General features: G+C 42.5%; 2 protein-coding genes across 8 annotated transcripts in view; one reads left to right on the top strand and one right to left on the bottom strand.

Moving 5' to 3' along the window:
* Nucleotides 1-8,806, bottom strand: part of LOC122186918 (SAP30 binding protein) — a 29,524-nt gene extending 20,718 nt beyond the window's left edge. The window contains exons 1-2 of the mRNA XM_042883965.1: nt 8,648-8,806; nt 8,393-8,502 (exon numbers count right to left, since the gene is read on the bottom strand). Of these exons, the coding sequence (XP_042739899.1) occupies nt 8,393-8,502; nt 8,648-8,762 (225 nt within the window). The 5' untranslated portion in view covers nt 8,763-8,806. The remainder of the gene's footprint in view (nt 1-8,392; nt 8,503-8,647) is intronic.
* A 46-nt stretch (nt 8,807-8,852) lies between these two features.
* The window catches only part of RECQL5 (RecQ like helicase 5), a 36,798-nt gene continuing 25,589 nt past the window's right edge, over nt 8,853-20,061 (top strand). For 5 of the 7 annotated variants that reach the window (XR_006181206.1, XR_006181205.1, XM_042883961.1 and 2 more), the window contains exons 1-8: nt 8,853-8,951; nt 9,354-9,484; nt 10,616-10,737; nt 12,087-12,605; nt 13,317-13,422; nt 13,854-13,965; nt 15,587-15,749; nt 16,052-16,134. Coding sequence is in view for 5 of the 7 variants with exons in the window: in XM_042883961.1 (XP_042739895.1) it covers nt 9,364-9,484; nt 10,616-10,737; nt 12,087-12,605; nt 13,317-13,422; nt 13,854-13,965; nt 15,587-15,749; nt 16,052-16,134 (1,226 nt within the window). In the remaining 2 variants the exon portion in view is untranslated. Of the gene's footprint in view, nt 8,952-9,054; nt 9,102-9,353; nt 9,485-10,615; nt 10,738-12,086; nt 12,606-13,316; nt 13,423-13,853; nt 13,966-15,586; nt 15,750-16,051; nt 16,135-17,558; nt 19,140-20,061 lie in introns of those variants that run through there. The other 2 variants (XM_042883964.1, XM_042883960.1) reach the window with 2 other exon arrangements.

Below are 20,061 nucleotides of genomic sequence, written 5' to 3'. Positions count from 1 at the left end.
ATAATCTGTGGTATTTAGTACTGCAGGGAGTGAGGAGTCTGCTACAGCTTGTATGCCTGGCGGGGAGAAAGGAACGAGCATGTCCATGGACGTGTCTCATCTTCCAAGCAGCTCACAGGCTGGACTGGAGCCAGCAGCTCTGAAGTAGGTAAGCCAGCTTCAAATGCTGTGATCTATCTCCCTCTTGGAGAAACAGGACTGAAATACATGGGGGAAGTGACCAAAAAATAATCATACAATTTATAACAAATAATAATTAGAAAGAAAAGAAAAAAGAACCAAAGATGCTGAACACAACTTTGTTCCCTGTTGCTGGCATTTACTAATGTCAGCCACATGGTTAAAAATGGGAACCTGGAAAGGCATCAGCTGCTTCAATGTGTGGGCACTCATTTTTAAAGCAGAGAGGACAGGAGGAAAAGCTGAGCTAACTCTACTCCCCCTAAAGGTTTTCCACGTGTAATGCTGCCTGCTCAACTGCCAATCTTCCTGATTGCCTCCACAGAGCACTGCAAAAGAGCATGCCAAAATGAGGGAAAATATGTAGAGCTGAAGGGCAGATAGCACTCTGCACAAGTATACTAGAAGATAGAGTACAGAGTGAAACCAGTGTGAAACTGCAGAGCTTATCTCTTGCAGGCTGTACTCACAGGCAGATAAATGAGTGGGAAACAAACCACTGGAGAGGCAACCTTAACTTGAACCCTGAAAGCTGCACACAGCACCAAGCACAGCCATGTGTAACACAAGGCCATTTTTAAAGCATGGCAGCTCTTCTGCCATTCCTGCCTCTCAGAGCCCAAAATACTAAGCCTGATAGCATCAGAAAGCTCAAACAAGGGAGGGCAGGGGACTTCAGCAGCCTTTCTACAGCACACTTCTAAAGCCATTACATCCTACCAAATCCAACCACTGCAAGATCAACACACAGCTTCTCCAGCCACCAAGAGCACAGTTTTGGGGCAGAACAGCAGTTTTAACAGTTGTTCTTCAGTCGGGTGACCTGTAACATTCTAAGCAGAATTTTTTGGATTCCTTCTAAGCAGCTGAAAGTATCAAGGGCTGGTATTTCTTAAACAAACTTCATCCTTTGCCACCGCTACAGCAAACAACTCTAATTTATTTTCTAAAGATTTTAGAGGTCAGCTCCTTCTTTTACATCTTGCAGCCTGTGAAAATGGAAGAACAGCTTTCTATTATAGATACCATTTTTCCCCTAATTTGGGGGGGCGCCCCCCCTTTTTCATAGTAAAATTACATGAGGTGTAAGTTCCTGAGTACATTCAGGTACCTTCTGATAATCTAGCTAGATGAATGCATGCTGAATGCAGAAAAATTCACATGCCTTATCAAAATGAGAGTCAATCATCAGGACTACACTACTGCACAATCCCCCAGTTACTTGTTCTTATCCTCTAAGACTTTTACTTGAAATCAAGATAATTTTGGTATTTAAACAGACAGACAAATGACCAGGCAAGATATATTAAAAAAAACAAAAACAAAAACAACAACCCACACCACAATCAAAAGCTCTACCTTAATACATGTCTATGCATCATAACACAGGGAAGTTATTCACAGGTTGACTGGGTTGATAAGGGCTCCACAGCTTTGCTGACTACCAAAAGGTGGTGCTCAGACATGCATAGAAACATCGCATACCTCTGAGACCAGGACACCTTTCTGCTACCTCCCACTTGGACTGCCTCTCAACAGAACACCACAAAGATGCAGGAGGACCCTTAAAACCAGAGAACATAGCTTCTTCTGAAAGCTGCTCCTTTCAAATAACTGTTACCACGTGTTAAGCATATACTTGCATAGGGAGTGCCAATATTTATCAGAGTTCCTGCGCTGGCTAGTCCTGATAACAGAATCAAAGCTCAAGAGTTAATGATTCCCTCTGTGAAAACACCAGCAGACCAAGCTGAAGGGCTGTGCCCTGTCCTCCTGCAGTCTGCTATTCATTCAGCCCTACAGCACCAACACAGAACCCCTCCAATAAGACCTGGAGCACAAAGTCAGCACTTAAGGTTCACGTTCCTGCTCCTGCAGGGCAGGCCACTGTAGCATGCTCTGCAGCCTGGTTGGTATCTTGTTCCTGCATCAAGGTTGCAACTATAACCAGTGGCTGGCAAGAGCCCAAGCACCTGGCAGGCACCACAGGGCCTTTAACCCTCATCATTCCAAACCAATACTGCCAGCAGAATGTCAAGTTTCAGGTATTTTCACAACATCCTTCGTTTCGCACTCATGGTTCCATCGCCTGATGAAACGATCTAAGAATCCATCCAGGCTCTGGGACTCCAAAAGACACCAGTCCTTCACCAGCAGTTTCTGTGAACCACTTTTTTTTCCTCCTAAGCAGAAAGCTTTGTTTCTGAAATCCCTTTAAGACAGTAGTTTGTTTGAAGTTTGTAACTGCTTACTTAATACCAAAAGCAGGGAGCAATGAAGTCATTTTGGTTACTAACAGTGTGCTGCTCCAGAGTCTGAGCACATCCTTCTCAGACAATTTGAAGAAGCAATTTCCTTTACCTTTCCTTGTGAATCTCTCATTTTCTGTGGGTCCCTGAAACACTTCAGTTACAGGATGCAAGAATTCTGACTTTGCTTCCAAAAGAGAAGTTGTTTTGTTTTTTTTTTTATTACAAGCATATAGCATTCAGGACTGCCTCACAGGTGTGCAGTAACAGAAAATCCTATGAGCTAAAAGCCTGATGTGGGAGAACTTTTTCAGATGCCTGATGAAGCTTAAAGATTCTTCTATACCTGGCACATCTCTTTCCCCAAACAGATTCAAAGAAATTTTCCACTTGACTCTCCAAGGGTAGACACCACAGTGGACTGATATCAGTATTTTATTTTGATAAACTCATTGTAACTTCCTGCTCAGCAGAAAATAAGTTTAAAAAAAAAAAAAAAGATGAAAGCTGCAGTTCCATCCAGGCCTTCTTATTTCCTTTACCTCTAGTGAGGAACAAGGGCTGCAAGGACAGACAGATGTGATGAGTCCTCAAGATCAAAACAAGGTAGAGTCAAGATTAAAAGCCACAGGCAAATATAAATACCATATGGTGGAGTAGAAAAGTCTCCCCACTGCAACTTTGAGGCAGGCAATGAATTCCACTCTCCCCATCATCACTTTACCATTACAAATGCCACTGACAGTTTTTCACACCATTCCCCACTTTTAGCCTCCTTGATTTACATCCAAAACTGACCACCAGCTGGAGGTTTTGTGTTACCACCCAAGCAAAAAATGAAGCCAAGTCACAGGACGCTCCAGCAACGAGGAACTCCTCCACACAACTTGGCCTGTCAATTGTTCTCCTCAATGATTCAAATAAGATAAAATAGTTCACTCACCACATGTTCAGATGGGAAAACAATAGAAAAGGAGTCTGAATGTACCTTGAGCTTGGAAAGACTATAATTAACTAATCATTTGCAATGGTTTCACATCATTCATGCATCTTAAAGGATTGGCTTTCTGCACACAGACTCAGACACTGGGAACACCCTGGCCACATATAAAAGGCTCACATCATCTATTTAAGTATGACTTCAGGCCTCTCATTAAGAGGCCATCTCATTTAAGATGTCTTCAGACATCTCATAGTAAGGATGAGAGCTAGAGCACTCAGCTGGGAAAAAAGAAATGAAATTATCCAGAAGCATCAGCTGATCAAGTGCCTCACTTCTCACCACACTCTGGATTTAGAGTAACCACACTCTTACTCTCTAGTTCTCACATACCCTGCAAGCTCAAAGCAGTGAGGAAGGAACCAGGAGGACACTGCCACTTGGTGGAAAAGGGAATAAACATTTCCTACAGCTACAAGTAAAAATGACTTTTACATGAATGTTCTATTCCTTCCCACCAGACCAAATGAATTTCTTTGTAGTACGGCTAGAGCAACTCCATTCAGCATCCCACACTATGCTTTACAACATGAACACACCTTGTCTGGGCTGTTTGCTATGCTCATAGCAAAGGAGGCTGTGGCTTTTTTCCACTCACATTTAAGGACCGCTATTAAAGATGACAGAAGTCTAGAACTCCTGAAGTTCAGATCTGCCTCCCTGATAACCTTCTCAAATCCTCACTTTTCACGCCATGCAAGGATTGTATTTTACTTTCTAACTGTGAAAGCCAAAAGCAACAATCAATTTAGCAAGCTTTGTAAGGAAGTAATACCAGCTTTACAGCTGGTAACTTTATTTTAAAGCACAAAAATTAGTCTACTCAAGCTGAAGTATATAGTCTGAATATCCGTTTTTCTCTAACACTTCAGCTCAACCTACCTGTTTTGCTCTTAACTACTCAGAATGTTCTTACCTGAACAGCCTGTTTCTACTTGGGTGTGCCTGTGCTGAATAAGAACATTCCAAATTCAAGAAGCAGAGGAAAGATGCCCATTCTACTTATTGTCATTTTTACAATCCACTAAGCTGCTTCTTCTGGTGTCTTTTCTACTAACAAATTTACATAGAGATTTCACTGTATCTTGCTTTGAGGCATCTTCTTTAATCTGCAGAGGATGTATATTTCTTGTAAAGAAGAGATCACAGAGGAATAGGTGTTAAAACTTCAACAGCATTCACACACTATTTCTATGCTCACTGTTTCTACTTAATTTTCCTAATGCAGAGAAAATGACAGCATGGCAGGTTCCTTTATCTTAAAAAGTTTGCTCATTATGTAAAAGGGTTTTAATGTAATTTAACTTAGGAAACCAACTTATATAGCAACATAAGTAGAAACTGAACAAGCAGTTTATGTATTACCATAATCTACAGTGACTCTCTGTTGCAGACAGGGGGTCAAGCTTAGACTCTTTTTCTGCCTGAATCCAGGTCTCACTGCTTTGTATTTCAGTCGAACTTCCTTTTGCCATACATTTTTCTAACAGATGTAAGTGTTAACTGTAAGACCTGGGATGTTTCTCTGGGCACAACTGAATTGATAATGTTGATAATTGACATGTTTTATGACCTCTGGGAACATACAATCATTTACTCATTATGTGGTTCTAACTACAGCTTTTCAAATAATGCTGGTCAGAAATAAGAGAATTCTGCACTTAACACCACATCTCCCTGATCACTGAAAAACAGGAAAGATGCTGTCACAAAATACACCTCTGATCTAATTCAGAATACTGCAGTTCTTCAATACAGATCTTGACCATCACTCAGTCCATAGCTTAACTACTTAACTAATTTTGGCAGAAGCCAGAAGTCACATTACATCTTCAAAAAGAAAGTACAAAACTAGCTACAGAAGATCAAACATGAACACCAAAGCCATGCTTTTAAGACTTATTCCTCTTATACTGAGCTTTCCCCCCACCACCGTGCCACACTTCCAAATACCTTCAGGTCACCAGCCTCAGGTTTTTCAGTCTCTGAATCGTCATCTTCCTACAAGACAAGAATTTACAGGATTAAGCTTAAAGAGAAGGCTTGGAAAGTAACTGCACTTATAGCAAAGGGCTTGTGCTCAGCAGCCCAGCAGTTCTCCAAGACCCTTCTAATGGAAGTTACTTTTGCCCAACCCACTCATGACCAGCAAACAAGCCCTACAGTTATAAGGAAAAAAAAAAGTGTTGTTTTGTTAGGAGTTTGTTTCCTTTTTAAGGTAAGAGCATAATTCAGCAGCAAATGCCTTCCACAAAAGTTGCGTGGCTCCTCAATGTTCAGAGCTAGACAATGAAAATCAACAGAGCTAGGAAGAAAGATATTTGTCATTGGATAATTCTGTCTTTTCTGGTTGGCAGGTGGGGGCTTCTCTTGCACTCGCCCCTGTTGAGCAGGGCTCACAGCAAAAGCAGCACTTGCAAGGCCTATTATATTCCCAAGCATACACCAGCAACACACAGAAGACACACAACTTGCCTGACATCCAAGCAATCATGCAGGCTTGGTAAGGATCTGCCCTAGTGCCAAGTTTGAAAGATCCAGTGATGCTTGCTGACACATCTTTTCTTACTTGCACAGTGCTTTCGTGGCCTCATTTACTGATTATGTGAACTTCCATGGAAGGGAACAACCCACTAGTTTCAGTTTCAGATAACAGACACCAGCTAATTTTCATCTCCACCCAGATATCAGAAAAAAACTGGCAAGATTTTGCCTTGAGTGCTTAAAATACCAGAATCAGCCTTGTATAAAATTCCCATGAGAAGTAGTAAGCAATAGCTTTGATCTGAAACCGGTAGGTAAGCCTACTGTCCCATTGCCCAATGGGTTACTGTTTCACTGGGGATCCTAGAGCTATGTGTGCAAATAGATGCTCTGGGTTCAAAGCAAGTAGAGGAGCAGAAAAAAAAAATAAAATAGTTTTCATGCTCACACAATTCAAAACAGTTTTTCCTTTGAACTTCAAGTTTGAGCTTTGGCCCCAAAATATTTATTTGGTATTTCAAAAACAAACAAACAAAGATTACGTGCAACTGAAAGGAAGGGTTAACATGAAGTGCACACTTCAGGGTGTTAGCACACACTCAAGTTCTGGCAAGGCAAGCTACAGAGTGATTACCCAGTAACACCAAAGTTTTAATTGCAGGAATTAACATGTGTATACCACAGAAGTGAGACACCAAACCCTTTCTTCACTTCAGATCCTCTCCAGCTTACCTTCCTAAAATATACGTGTGCCAATAACTCAGCTTTAGCAATCAAGTTCAGTAACAGTAACTGCATAACTAAGAAGAACCACAGCACCAAGTTAGTTGGTACTTGATCACAAATTCCCCTCTAAGCTCCCACACACATTCAAAAAGAAGTAATTTTCAAATAATCAACGATAGGTTCAATCATTCATTAGATGAACACTTAAGTGAAACAGCTTCAAAAACCTTCTACCCTAGCAGGGGACATCTCTGAAACAGCAAGAGAATATTACTGAAACTTCCTTTGAAGATAAAATAACAAACAGCAGATAAGGTAGATAATATAAGCACAGGGTTATTTTGTTAAAGCCCCAAAACAACTGAATCCAATTTTCACTGCTTTCCAAAAACAGCTCGTAACCAGTGAGTACCCATGCTACACTCTATCAAGGAATCCCTCGATTCTAGTTAAAGAAAATATGTTGCTGCCTTGCAACAAGACTACAGATAAGGCACCCTAATTAATCTCCACAGATCAGTACAGTAACTGGAAACATATGCAAGATCTGCTAGCTAAACACTGAAGTGATTTCACCAATTGCCATTTCTTGCATAGTGCCTTGAATTTCCCAGGTGATGGATGGTTAAAATCTACACTGACAATGCATGTGCAATACAGGCTACCCATTTTACATACTTAGTTGTTGAGGAACATCTGCATCACATCTACCACCTTTAAAATAAAGAGATCTCACTGAAAGAGTCTATAAGCTTTGGATATGAAGAGGAGAATGACTAATGCAGTAAAGAAGTGTCATTACTTCACTTAGCCAGACAATCACTGTGAATGCTATTGCACACACTCATTCCAGTCAGAAACAGAACAAATAGGAAAAGAGGCCAATTTCTTCTCTGCTAACTGGGGAAGCAGATGGCCAGAACAGTGAGGATCACATAAGAGAATGATCTAATGCACACAGAGTAGATTTCAGTAAGGGGAAGCTGTAGCAACACAGCCCTATTTCCTCCATGTACTAAGTAAGTTGCCAAAAAAAATAGAGTAGTCAAGACAATAACAGAGTTCTGCAAAAGGATGATAGAAGAAAAAGGAGACAAGAACCTCCCCGTACCTCCTCAAGACTTATTGCTTCACTCCTACAGACACATCAGAAGTATTTGTCCTTTTTTGTGTAATAGGTGCACTCATGTGCAGTAAACTACGTGCCCTATCTTAAAGTGCATCAATTGTTTTGGTATTTATGTGGTATTATACACATGCCATGCACCTATGACAAACAAAAGCCACTCAAGTCTAGACAAGACACTGCTACATCAAGTTAACTTGATGCAGTAAGTTGAGTTACACACAGAAGAATAATTGAAGACATGACAGAACTTCATTCTTTTCAATTTTCCAGCTGACAACGCAACAGCATTTTTCTCCCTTAGCATTCTCATACATGCTAACAATGCTTAAGGAATAGTGTACATTCACAGTGACAGTTTCTTCCCCATAGAAGAGTCAAACAGCATCAACAGAGTTAGTAACAAGCAGCAAGATCTGCGCCAAACTGCCATTGGGCTCCAAGGCAAGTGCCTTCTATTTGAAAATGAAGTGAATTACAATACTTGGGAAGTGCTGAAACCTGCATCAGGAGGCAGTGCCATCAGGTTCCAGCTCAGGGTGCCATTCAGGGGCTCTCCCAGGAGCAAAAGGCATTGCAACGCATGGCTGCGAGCAAGACAAGCCCCAGGAACCGTGAGATACTTACTGACTGCCTGCTGTTCTCGTCGTCCTCCTCTTCATAGCCCTCCTCATCCCCATCCAGGCGGCTGAAATCATCTTCTCCATACCCAACCGAGACGAGCCCTCCTTTCTCTCCTAAAGCAAAAGAGGAGAAAAACAGAAGGCAAACAGTGAGAAAGGAGAGACGAGAACGAGAGGGGCCTTCCCTTCTCTGATAGGAAGGCGGCGGGATGGCTCCAGGTCAGCCCGCTGCTTTCCCCAGGCCCCTCCCCGCCCTCACCCGTAGCCGTTCCCCCATCGCTTCCCGCCGTCCCGGTCTCGCTATCCGATTCCGGGTCTGAATCCTCGGCATAAACCGCCAAAGAGGACAGGACGCTGCGCTTCGCCGCCGCCATCTTCTGCCTCGGGCGGGCGTGCTTCCGTCGCGCAGAAATGACGTCAGAGCGGTCGCCATAGCAACGTCGCCCTCCTCCTTCCGTTTTAAACGCGCGCTGATCGACAGGGGAAATGTCGATGCTAGCACGCTGCGAGGGGGGCAAAACTCTCGGTGAAGACGTTATGTAGGATGAAAAGAAACGTCAAAGGTGAGACGGGTAATTTTTTTGGGGGGGTTGCTTTGCTTTTTAAATTTTAAGATGGGGGTTGGCCCTTTAAGAGCGGCTTCCAACGTCATCACCCGGCGCCTCAACGGCGCACGACTGGACCCCGAGGAAGCGCAGAGAGCGGGGGTCGGGGTACGGAGGGGTTCGGTTGGGGAAGAGGCGGAAGGATACGGCCCGTGGGTGCGTTGAGGGGGAGCTGTGAGGGGCTGGCGACGGGAAGGTGCTCCGAGACCCCTATCTGACCCGGCCTCATGGAGATCCCACAAGGAATGAGGCTGAGGGGCAGTGAGGGGGCAGCTCCCACCAATGGCGGATCTGTCAGGGGAGCAGGGCGGGGGGCTCGCCTCAGAAGGGGAGACTCAGTATCAGTTCCTCCATCCACAGCTTCTCCGAGATGAGCAGCACGGCAGCTCCAGGCCTGCAGGGCAGGGTCCGGAAAACGCTGGGAAAGGTCTTCGGGTTTGAATCGTTCAAGACTTCCCTGCAGGAAAGTGCAACCATGGCTGTGGTGAGAGGTGAGGCTCAGCGTCTGAAAGCTCTGCAGCAGTTGGCTCTGAGGAGACACTGCCTGCTCCACGAAGGACCTCCAGCCCTCTGAGCTCTCCTCAGCCTCCTCTGCTCAGAGGTCACATCAGTGGCATAGGAGTGCAAGCATGTGTTGCAAACAAAGTTTTCTGAGCATGGCTTCTGAGTGTGGCTCTACCTGTTCTCCCATATTTTTATTTTGTAAGAACCCTGTTGCATTGACCAGGAATAGCATTCAATTGTAGTGTTTCCAGTATCTCCATTAGAGGTATCTGGTAGCATGCTTGTGGTCAGATGAGGTTGAAACTATCCACATTTGCAGTTAACCTCTATTCTCTGAATGATGTAGATGCTATTGGAAACACACAGCTGTGCTGAAGTTAGCTTGTCCACCACTGTTGGTTGGACGGGCAGCTCACACACTCACAGACACACATGCACACACTGTTGACCATCTGCTCTCCTTGCAGGTCTCATAATGCAAATCAGAACAGTGTAAAATTCAATAAACATCAGCATGCAGGATGTGGTTACAGTTTTCATCTGTCACCTGCAGATGTGCTACTGATAATAGATTGGCTGAAAGTAGTGTTCTGTCAGCCGGCTGTTCTTCCGTGTTAAAACTGTATGTGTTGGCATCTTCCTGACTTGAAGTGGTTACTCCTTAGCATGGGGACAGTTACTAACTGAATGTTATCTGCGTGGTTGAGATTTACTTTTTGGGATAAGCATTGGGAGGGTTTGATAAAGATCTATCCTGGGACTGGTTGTTTGGTAACTGGAGGTTTGTAAGATGAGTGAAAGCAGCTAATCTGTAAGAGAATCAGCATTAATCTGGATTAGCTGTTCAACTTCTTGTGCACCTTCCAGTATTTGTGAAAGACTGTTCCTTAATGTTCACAAAGTAATCAGAGATTCTTTGAAGGAAAGCAATGCAGGTATGCAACTAATTATGCTTTTAGAACCTGAAATGAAGTGTCTTTTGTTGGTATGCTACGTGGTACATGCACAGATTTGCTGTTTCTCACAGATTACGTGCCTTCGTGCCCATCTTTCCAGACAGAGCCCTGGGAACTCGCCATCACTCAATAGCCTTGAGCTTTGTTCTGTTGTCTTTGCAGGCGAGAAGGATGTCTTTGTATGTATGCCCACAGGGGCAGGGAAATCCTTGTGCTACCAGCTTCCTGCAGTTCTGGCAGTGGGCATCACCATTGTCATTTCACCTCTGATTGCACTGATTCAGGTAACTGTCTCCTGTTAGATGTGGAAAAGCAGTCAGTGAAGGGGGTCGGGAGACTCTTGAGGCACAGCTGTCTCTCTCTTTCTGTCCACAAGGCTTTGCTGTTACCCTGCTTCTGCATTCTTGTCTTGATGTCTTGGCATGCTTTCTTTAGCCTGGTGACAGGTGAAGAGGCTGCAGATTAACTGCCTAACAGGATGGCTCTGGGTTAATATATGTAGCTCTGTAAAAGAGGGCATTTCTTCCTTGATCATAGCCTGCTGAATTTTATAACTGATTCTTTTTCCATTTTCAGCAGCTGTCTTTTATCTCCATTGTGCTGTACAGAAGCAGCAAAGTAGAGTACCCCAAAAGTACCAACTCTTCCATTTTACCTATAGGGTTACAACTCTAGGAATGATGAAATTGCTTTTGAAGGCATACATTTTTTTGCATCTTTTGTTGTGCTCTGTCTTTGTGTCATGGAGAGAAGCTGGTTTAGCAGAGCTCCTCCTTGAACACTGTCACTGATACGACCTTTTGTTTGTGTATTTTGTCTTTTCTACTGTTTTCATCACCTAATGCTTCCCTATAAGAGCAGCTGTAGCACTAACAATGCGCAATAGCTGGTGTTGTAGCCTGTAGTGAACATCAAGAATTAAGAACTGGCTTGAAACTGAAACCAGAATGATATGATGAGGCCTTAATCTTTCAGGATTACTCATATCTTTTGAAATGTTCTGTGCTGGTCAAGCACAAGTGAATGGAATCAGTGTCAAGATAGGCTGAATTGTACATCACATGTTCATCTAGATGTACCTGAATGGGATGCTGTTTTCCTCCTGATTTTCAAGACATGATTCTTGTTCACACTCCCTTCTGTTACAGTGGTGATTCACACTGGCCTTTGTGTTTCATCATATCTCAGCCAGCTTTACAAAGTCCTTTGGTTATTTTGGAATGAAATGTGCTCTGTTTTTGTATAGCAGTTTTATTCATTTTCCATCCATGACAACTCGGTAGGGTAAATTTTGAGGCATTGGTGCTCATTTCATCTCGCTGTGGCTATGACTAAGTATTCTGCATAGCTCTGTGCTGATACTCCTTAGTAGCAAAGTGACCATTTAGAGTGAATGGAAGCTGAAAAAAGGAGTTGGTTGTTAAGAGCCAAACAGATATATTGACTGCTGAAGATAAAGGCATCTGGAGTGAAGTGGTAAACAGCTGCACTATAACTGGGTGTTATCCTGAGGCTTGGTCCTGGAGGTAAAAGTTGGGGCCTCACAAATCTTGCCTGTAGACTTCCATAGAGATGGAGGCTTTCTTTAATGCTATGTCCTTCTCATTTTATTTTCATTATATATTCACTCCAGGACCAAGTGGACCATTTGCTGGCTCTGAAGATCAAAGCCTGCTCTCTGAACTCCAAGCTTTCCGCCCAGGAAAAGAAGACCATCCTGGCTGACTTAGCAAGCGAGAAGCCTCAGATAAAGCTTCTGTACATCACCCCAGAGATGGCAGCTGCCTCATCCTTCCAGCCTACACTCAACTCCCTAGTGTCTCGAAATCTCCTGTCCTACCTGGTAATTGATGAAGCTCATTGTGTCTCCCAGTGGGGACACGATTTCCGACCGGATTACCTGCGGCTGGGCACCTTGCGATCTCGCATCCCCAATACACCATGTGTTGCTTTGACTGCCACTGCTACCAAGCAAGTCCAGGAGGATATTGTGACAGCACTCAAGCTAAAGCAGCCACTTGCCACCTTTAAGACTCCTTGCTTCAGATCTAACTTGTTCTACGATGTGCAATTCAAAGAGCTCTTGACTGATCCTTATGCCAACTTGAAGGATTTCTGTCTGAAGGCACTGGAAGTGAAGAACACCACTGGGGTAGGTTTTTCATTTCAGGACGATGGTTAAGCTGAACAAAATCTTCCTTAGTGGTCAATGATTGGTCATTGAAATGGCCCTGACAAGTCTGTGGTAGGAAAGGAGGAAGGAACACCTGGAAGGAAGGTGCTCATTTGTTTTTTAGTTCCTCTAAAACAAGTAGAATATGGAACTGCATTTTTTTCAAATGCAGACGTCTTCAGAAAGGGGTTGATTTAAAAGAAAATGTATTAGGAGTATGCAAATAGTATTTCTGTCTTTGTTTTTTCATGTCCCAGGCAGTTGGTGTATGATAGCGTTCTGCTCTTTCAGCGTCAGTGATGAAATGCAACAAGGACAAACAACAGCTTGGAGTGTTGTGTTGAATTTCTTGCTCTAACACCAAAAATTCCCAAAATAACTTGGCAAATAAGTCAGTCTCTGTACCTTAATTTATTGTAGTGTGGAAGGTTACTGCTTCTTGCTTTGTCTTCTTTGAGAGAGGCTGGGGGACCGTATTTGTCCAGCATTTTTAGTCCTTGTAGGACTTGTAAAGAGGCTGTCCTTAAATCTGATTTACTTCTGTGCCAAGACAATGTCTTTAAGTTGCTGTGGAACCGGCTTGGAGATGAGATGAGCCTTAGACATCCCTCCATTTCCTCCTTATTGATAACTGCAGCTTTGTTGATTGACTTCAGCCAGCATCACAGACTTTCTCTCCTGTGTGCCCAGGTGTACTCTGGCTGTGGCATTGTGTACTGCAGGATGAGGGATGTGTGTGACCAGCTGGCTATTGAATTGAGCTACCGAGGAGTGAAAGCCAAAGCGTATCATGCAGGTACTGAAATCTGCATCTCTCAGCAGCTGGTAGAACTGAACTGTACCACCTTTAAGGCCTAGATGGGATTACCTAAAAATTAGCTTTCTTGGCATGGTCTGCAATACATCGGATCTTCGAGGTAAATATGGGTAACAGAGCAGAACAGCATTCTCTCCACTTCAGAGCTGTTAGTTTTGTTGGATCTTGCATGGCCTAAATATAACTGCACTCCTCCCAGGAATGTTCCAGATTTTTCTCTTTGGAACAGAAACAGCTGCTGCTGACTTCTGCTTGATCCCCAGCCAGCTTAAACATGGACAGAGAAGAGTGTGTACATCGGTTTGGTTTTAGTTGAGGGGGTTGCAATGGGGGAATGTGAGGAGGGGGCACAAAATACTTCTTCTCTTTTTTGTTTTATTTTGTTTCTTTTCATCTTCTTCCATTTCCAGGGCTCAAGGCAGCTGACAGGACTTCAGTTCAGAATGAATGGATGGAGGAGAAGATCCCAGTTATTGTTGCAACCATCAGTTTTGGAATGGGAGTAGACAAAGCAAATGTCAGGTTTGTGAAGCTGAGTGTTGTGCTCCACCAGAGACTGAAACCTGAGCAGCAGGAAGGGAAAACCTCAGTGTCTATTACCTGGTACACCTGACTCAAACACTTGATGAAGGCTTGCTGAAACTCATAAAAATATATCTGGAAGTTTTCTTAGAAGCCATGCAACAACGTATGTGGAGCTGATCTTTACGCAAAATCCACGAGAAGCCAATTACTCTGAATGCTGTAGGGGAGTGACAAGACATCACTGAGGCTGTCACATCTATTCACAGCTGTGCCATTAAACTGTGCCTTGTTAAATAATTATGCCATCCTCTGTGCTGACAGACAGGGTTCTGTAGCAATATCAGACTTCTTACTGCTTGTTGCGTGTAACATGCAACTAATTTCTGAAAAGAGCAATTAGAAGTCTCTAACAGAGTAGCATGAATTAACGACCTGCTGAAATTAGTCTCTCCCCTGTTCATTGCAATGGCCAATAAACCAGCAAAAAATATCTGAAATGCATAGGGCTGATAGAGGGTAAAATATAGCTGAAACCTGCTTTTGTAGTGCGGTTAATGTCCAAGAAATTAAGTGAAAATTACTCCTTATAAGTTGTTCTTCAATAAGTTAAGGATATTATACCCTAGCCCAGGTGCGAGGCCCTGCTGCTTAGTCTTCAGTTTTTGTTGGCAGAGTCCTGAGTATTCATGCGTATTCTACCAAGTAAGATCAAGTCAGACAAGTTCTGGAGGTGACCCTTTGTATCAAAAGGAAAAACAGAGGTGTTGTCTCTCTTTCTGAAGGAAATTTTTTCTTCACTGCTAGTTCATTTTTAGTTAAGATTATTCACACCTGGTCTGGTCCTGAAGCATTTGTGTTTGGAGCAACTTGTAGTTTTTAGTCTTTTATCATACCAGTGTACATCTTTCCTGCCTCTGGGCAGAGCTTTAAAAGGACTGGTTTTGAGGCAGACTGGTATCTAAAATACTGGCAGCATTACTGTATGGTAAAATGCTCAGACCTCTCAGGGCTGAACACAGGTATGAACTGAGTTTCTGAATATTCAAACACAAGCAGATTTAAAGCAGTCTTGTGGCAGTGCATTTAAAAACATTCATTCAGAGATTACTCACAGTTTAGCAGCAGTTCGTAGTCATATTTGCTGACTTGGGAAAGGTGCCTTTGTCTACAAGTAAGTTTGGTGAGGTAGAGTTTTCCTCACAGACTTGACATTGAAATGTCTTTTTAAAATCAAGTATTTCAAATAAATAGGGCTTTTTAAAATCCCCTGCTTTGTGGTAAAATATTCCAGACTTCTTAAATCAGTGTCCTTATTCTTGCTCTCCACAGCTGTACAGTTATGTTTGGATATTTGTGTGCCCTTTTGCTTTCATCCATTTTGTGTGGCATCCTGCTCACTTGTTCACATGCACTGGCTTACATAGTTCTGCTGCTTTCCTTGTGTCTTATGTTAAGACTTATAATTCTATGTGCAGAATCCCTTGTTCTGCCAAGTTCTCTGTCTTTTATGCTTTTGCTGCCTTATTATTTACTCTTGTTAATATCCACGAACACATTTGTGTGTGCCCTGAGTTGAGAAAGCTGCAGCCTTGTGTTTCCACTGTCTTACCACTTGCAGGTTCGTTGCTCACTGGAACATTGCCAAGTCAATGGCAGGATATTACCAAGAGTCTGGCAGAGCTGGGAGAGATGGGAAGCCCTCCTGCTGCCGCCTCTATTACTCCAGGAACGACCGGGATCAAGTTAGCTTCCTGATCAAGAAGGAGCTCTCTAAAATCCAGGTAAGTTTGGCAGAACAAGCATCCACCTGATCCACCTAAATACACAAAGATGAAATGAGTTTTATTCTGGAGCTGTAAGAGCAGGTTTTGAGTATACAGCTGTCTGTAACCTAATTTCAAGGGAGAGCAGGGAGGTGAGGGCTCCAGGCCCAGCTCAAGCCCTAGAGAGGCACGGTTGAGCAGCAGCAGGATGGTGCCTGTACCAATTTGCCACATTGCTTAGGAGGAATGGAATTGCTTATCACTAGGGTTAGTTGACCTGTTTGTATTTGAATTAAAGACTTGTTCTTCTCTACTTTCAGGAAAAAAAAGGCACCTTAAAAGAATCTGACAAGGCTGCGATGACAGCCTTTGATGCTATTGTAAGCTTCTGTGAGGAGCTGGGGTGAGTATGCTTCTTCCAAGCAATGTTTAATATTGTGGAAACCATGTCCTACCTTTTTGAGGCACTGTTATGGCAGAGATCTTCCTGCAAATGCATGTCCAGGAAAAAGAAAATAGTGACTGATTCAACTGATATTTTCTGTCCAGTTTGAGGAAGGCATCCCTCAGACATCTGTCACTCATTCTCACCTCTGAGTTAACTGAGATGTTGGTTAATGGAGAAGTATGATTTCTCATTATATGAATTTTAATGTTTTGTCTGTGATAAGATGACTTGGTTCCAGTTGTTTTGACTCTCTTCTCCCTCAGCTATCATTTCTCTTTTAAGATAATTAAGCAGCCTTATCCAGGACAGGATAGAACCACTTAACTTTAAAACCTCAGGAGCTCCACTCTACAAAGAATGAGGGAGGTCTCCTTGATTTTCATCAAGCTTAGAAAGACCTGGTGGTGCTTAGATCTTTTCAGAAACAGGCCTAAATTATGGATGTGCCCCATCTAAATGCAGACTAGCAACCACAACATATATTGTTCAGGTTTAGTTCATGCTTTGTAAGCTGTAATTGTACTAATTACTATACTGGATAAAACACTGAAGCTATAATTTTCCCAGTACAAGAGCAGTATGTATTCACTAACTGAAAGTGACCAGCATGTGTCCTGCTTTCAAGTTCGTGTTCTGTTTCATTCTTCACACTTGTATGTAGGACAAGTTTTTCAAGTGATATGTGCTTTTCTGATGCTTTGGTGAGAATAGAGAGAAAACATTCTCCTTTGCTTAGGTGAATAACAAAAACAATTTCACTGGCTACGTAAGAGATTTATGTAAGGAAAGCCCACTAACCTAATTAGAAAGCATGTCTCTCCTTTTTTTAAGTTTTTGTTTTGTTACTCCCTCCCCAAGATTAAAACATGTGCATTCCAAGGTCACCCATTGCAGCACCATTGCCTGGCTTCTCTGCTTGCAGCTGGACAAGAGAGTAAGATGCTCTTTGAAGAAATACTACATCCCGTTTCTTTTTTACACTTTGAATTAGTACAATTCTGTTCAGTATCCAAACAGCAAAAGTAAAGCTGAAATTCTGACCTTGCAAGATTTAAAATAAGAACACGTGCAGACATTTGTATTCTGGCAGGCAAATTTTTGCAGTGTATTTAGGCTATTGTTTGAGTATGATAGGAGAACAACTGTTTAAACTGCTTTTAGAGAATTGATTCAGACAAAGCTGTAGTGAGTTTCCTAATGCCCATTTGCAGAATAGAAGAAACAAACAAGTCATTGCAGTAGTGGAAGAGATCTTCTTGGTTTCCAGGTAGTTGCTGACCACTCTGCAAGTCTATCCTGTAGTTTTGCTTGAAAGACAAAAATCAGGTAGAGACGTAATTAACAAAATGCCAAAGTCCTCATTTGCTTCCTGAATACAGATTGCCTGCTGTGGAGTTTGCTCTGGACTTGCAGAACAACATGCTGGCATAGGTGAATTGCTCTGGGAAAGCTGTATGGGGAAAAATAACCACCTGAGGACAGAAGATGAGAACACCATATTGCAGCTGGGCTGATTCCTGCTTAAATGCAGAGCTCCAAGTACTGCTCCTCAGTTTCACTATTCATGCCCTAGTCCGTTTGTGTCTTGGCGATGAGCAGCACCCATAGGTGGCTGCAATTAAGAAGAAAGCAACAATAACAAGGCAGAAGATGCCAATCACCACTAGCCCTGCAAGAGCCCAGTCACTCGTTTCAATCCGACTCCTGAGGTCTTCCAGAGCTGAGGATTTCTCTTGTACTGGTGACATGGTGCCTTCCACCCTGCTGGAGTTAGACAAGAGCTGTATCAGATATTCATGTATCCCCTCTATGCTCTAAACCACCACAGGCACACATGCTCTGTGTGCTGGTAAGTGTCCCTCACCTGAAAAGTAGAGTCATAGCAGAATCTGGAGCATAAACCAGAAACAGCATAACCAAGGCCACTTCAGCAGTCAGCTCTTCAGAAAAGTAGAGGGGAAATCTGGCTGCACAACGTTTTGGCAGTTGAGACTTACTTTCATCATAGCCTATCAATATTTTTAATATAGCATCTCTCCCAGCATGTTGCATATGAATCCTTCAGCTATACAGCCCATACATAATGACAGGCATCCAGTGGGAAGCCTTTATTGATTCCAGTGGAAAGAGAGATCTCTAAAAATGAGAGTAGAGCACTTAAGCACTGAGAACATACTGGAGGAAAAAAAAACACTTATTTAAAAACAAACAAAACCAACCAAATACACACCAACAGCAAGTATAGAACATAACATAGAACTTGTCATGTCCATACAATTTAGAACAGTCACTTGCATGAGAAATGCCTCCTGTTAATGGTTTTAATGTTGAGCCACATGCTGTGAGTTACTCTGCAATAGAAGTATAAGTTTTCTGCCTACTCAGTACTTAGATTCAGCAGTAATTTAAAGTGGAATCTCAGTACAGACTTGCTCTATCAGTGATACTTAGCATTATGACTTCACTATCAGCTGTTTTAAGGAAAGATATATCATCTGTTGTAGAGTATCTTGTGGCTTTACTAAAGCTTCATTACTAGATGCTTCTCAAGGGAAAGGAAGAACAGATTATTTCTCACATTTCCTCTCAAAAGTGACTGCAGACCCAATGCAGGAAGAGATCTTTATTTCCAAGTATTTGCCTGACTTGTTGCCTCTTACATCAGCACCCTAAATACTTAATGAAAATTATGTAAAGTGTTCTCAGCCTCAGCAAGTTACAGTTGACTAGGAGCACCAGCTCACACTTCAGTTTGCTGAGACTTTTATTACTTTTTAAGCATCCAAAGTATCGAAGTATACATTTTCCATTTTGGAATTATGTCAGATCACCAAAGGTACAAAGGATACAGGCACTGCTCTGAACAGCTTCCTTCTGCTTTAAAGAAAAGGTAGTCTAGATACAAGCTCTGCTGACTTAACAACAGAAAACACGTATGACCTTAGAAAGTTCCTGTCTCTTTTGATAAATTAATCTTCTAAAATAGGACACTTTGAAATTGAATACAGATTGTATTCAATTTTATAAATACCTGAAGCTGTTGAGTTTGCAGCAGGCAGTTCTTCCGGTGCCTCTTCTTAACCTAGCAAAGATCCCTTTGCTACACCTGGATAGCTGTAGAATTAGCATGCAAATTACCTATTTATACTGCAGTAAATGTTTAACAGCTGGCTATCTTGCAAAGGTGTGGCTAATCTAGTCAAAGGCTTTGAGCCCAGTTAGAAAGACTCAGTTCACATGTCATTAATTTCTTCTTCTCCATGCCTTTATCCACTCATGCACCTATTTGAGACTTTTTAGAGTGTTTTTGTGTTCTCTATCTTAGGAAAGTTGCAATGGGGAGAAGAGGAAGTTCTTTTTTGGGTCTTGACTGTATCTGTATTACAAATCCTGCTAGGAGGCTGCTATGTGTAAAGTGAACTCTGAACAACTCTGTCCTCTAGTCCAAACATCATCATGACAGATTAGATGGTTGAAGCCATAGAACCTTGTACTGCTGTTAGCTGCAACATAAACTCTCCCTGTTGCTTTCTTAACTGAAGAATAACAAAGGGAAAGTAATAAAGAGAAGTGAGAGAGGAGAAGGAGGATATGAGTGGAAGGAAATTTGTTTTTCACAAGCCAAGTAAGTCTCTTTGGAGTCTAACAGGTGACATTATGGAATAGAAGCCTTTCCATTAAGTGGTTCAGCTGCTTCTTCTGAAGAGGCTGTGATCTGCTTTGTGTTTCTCAGGGAAAGGAGCTATGTATCATCAAGACTGAAGTATCTGTTTCCCCTTGTAGTTTCTTCTTGGCAAACTCAAACTGCTGCATTTGAAACAGTTTTTCAGTAGTCTGCCTTCCTCTGTGCTTTTTGAGACAGAGGATCCATGCTCAGTAGTG

This window comes from Lagopus leucura, unplaced genomic scaffold (assembly GCF_019238085.1).
Source record: "Lagopus leucura isolate 7727_CA_CO unplaced genomic scaffold, USGS_WTPT01 Super-Scaffold_100040, whole genome shotgun sequence".
Taxonomy (NCBI): domain Eukaryota; kingdom Metazoa; phylum Chordata; class Aves; order Galliformes; family Phasianidae; genus Lagopus; species Lagopus leucura.
Note: the sequence above shows the minus strand (reverse complement) of the source record. Positions and strands in the feature narration are given on the sequence as shown.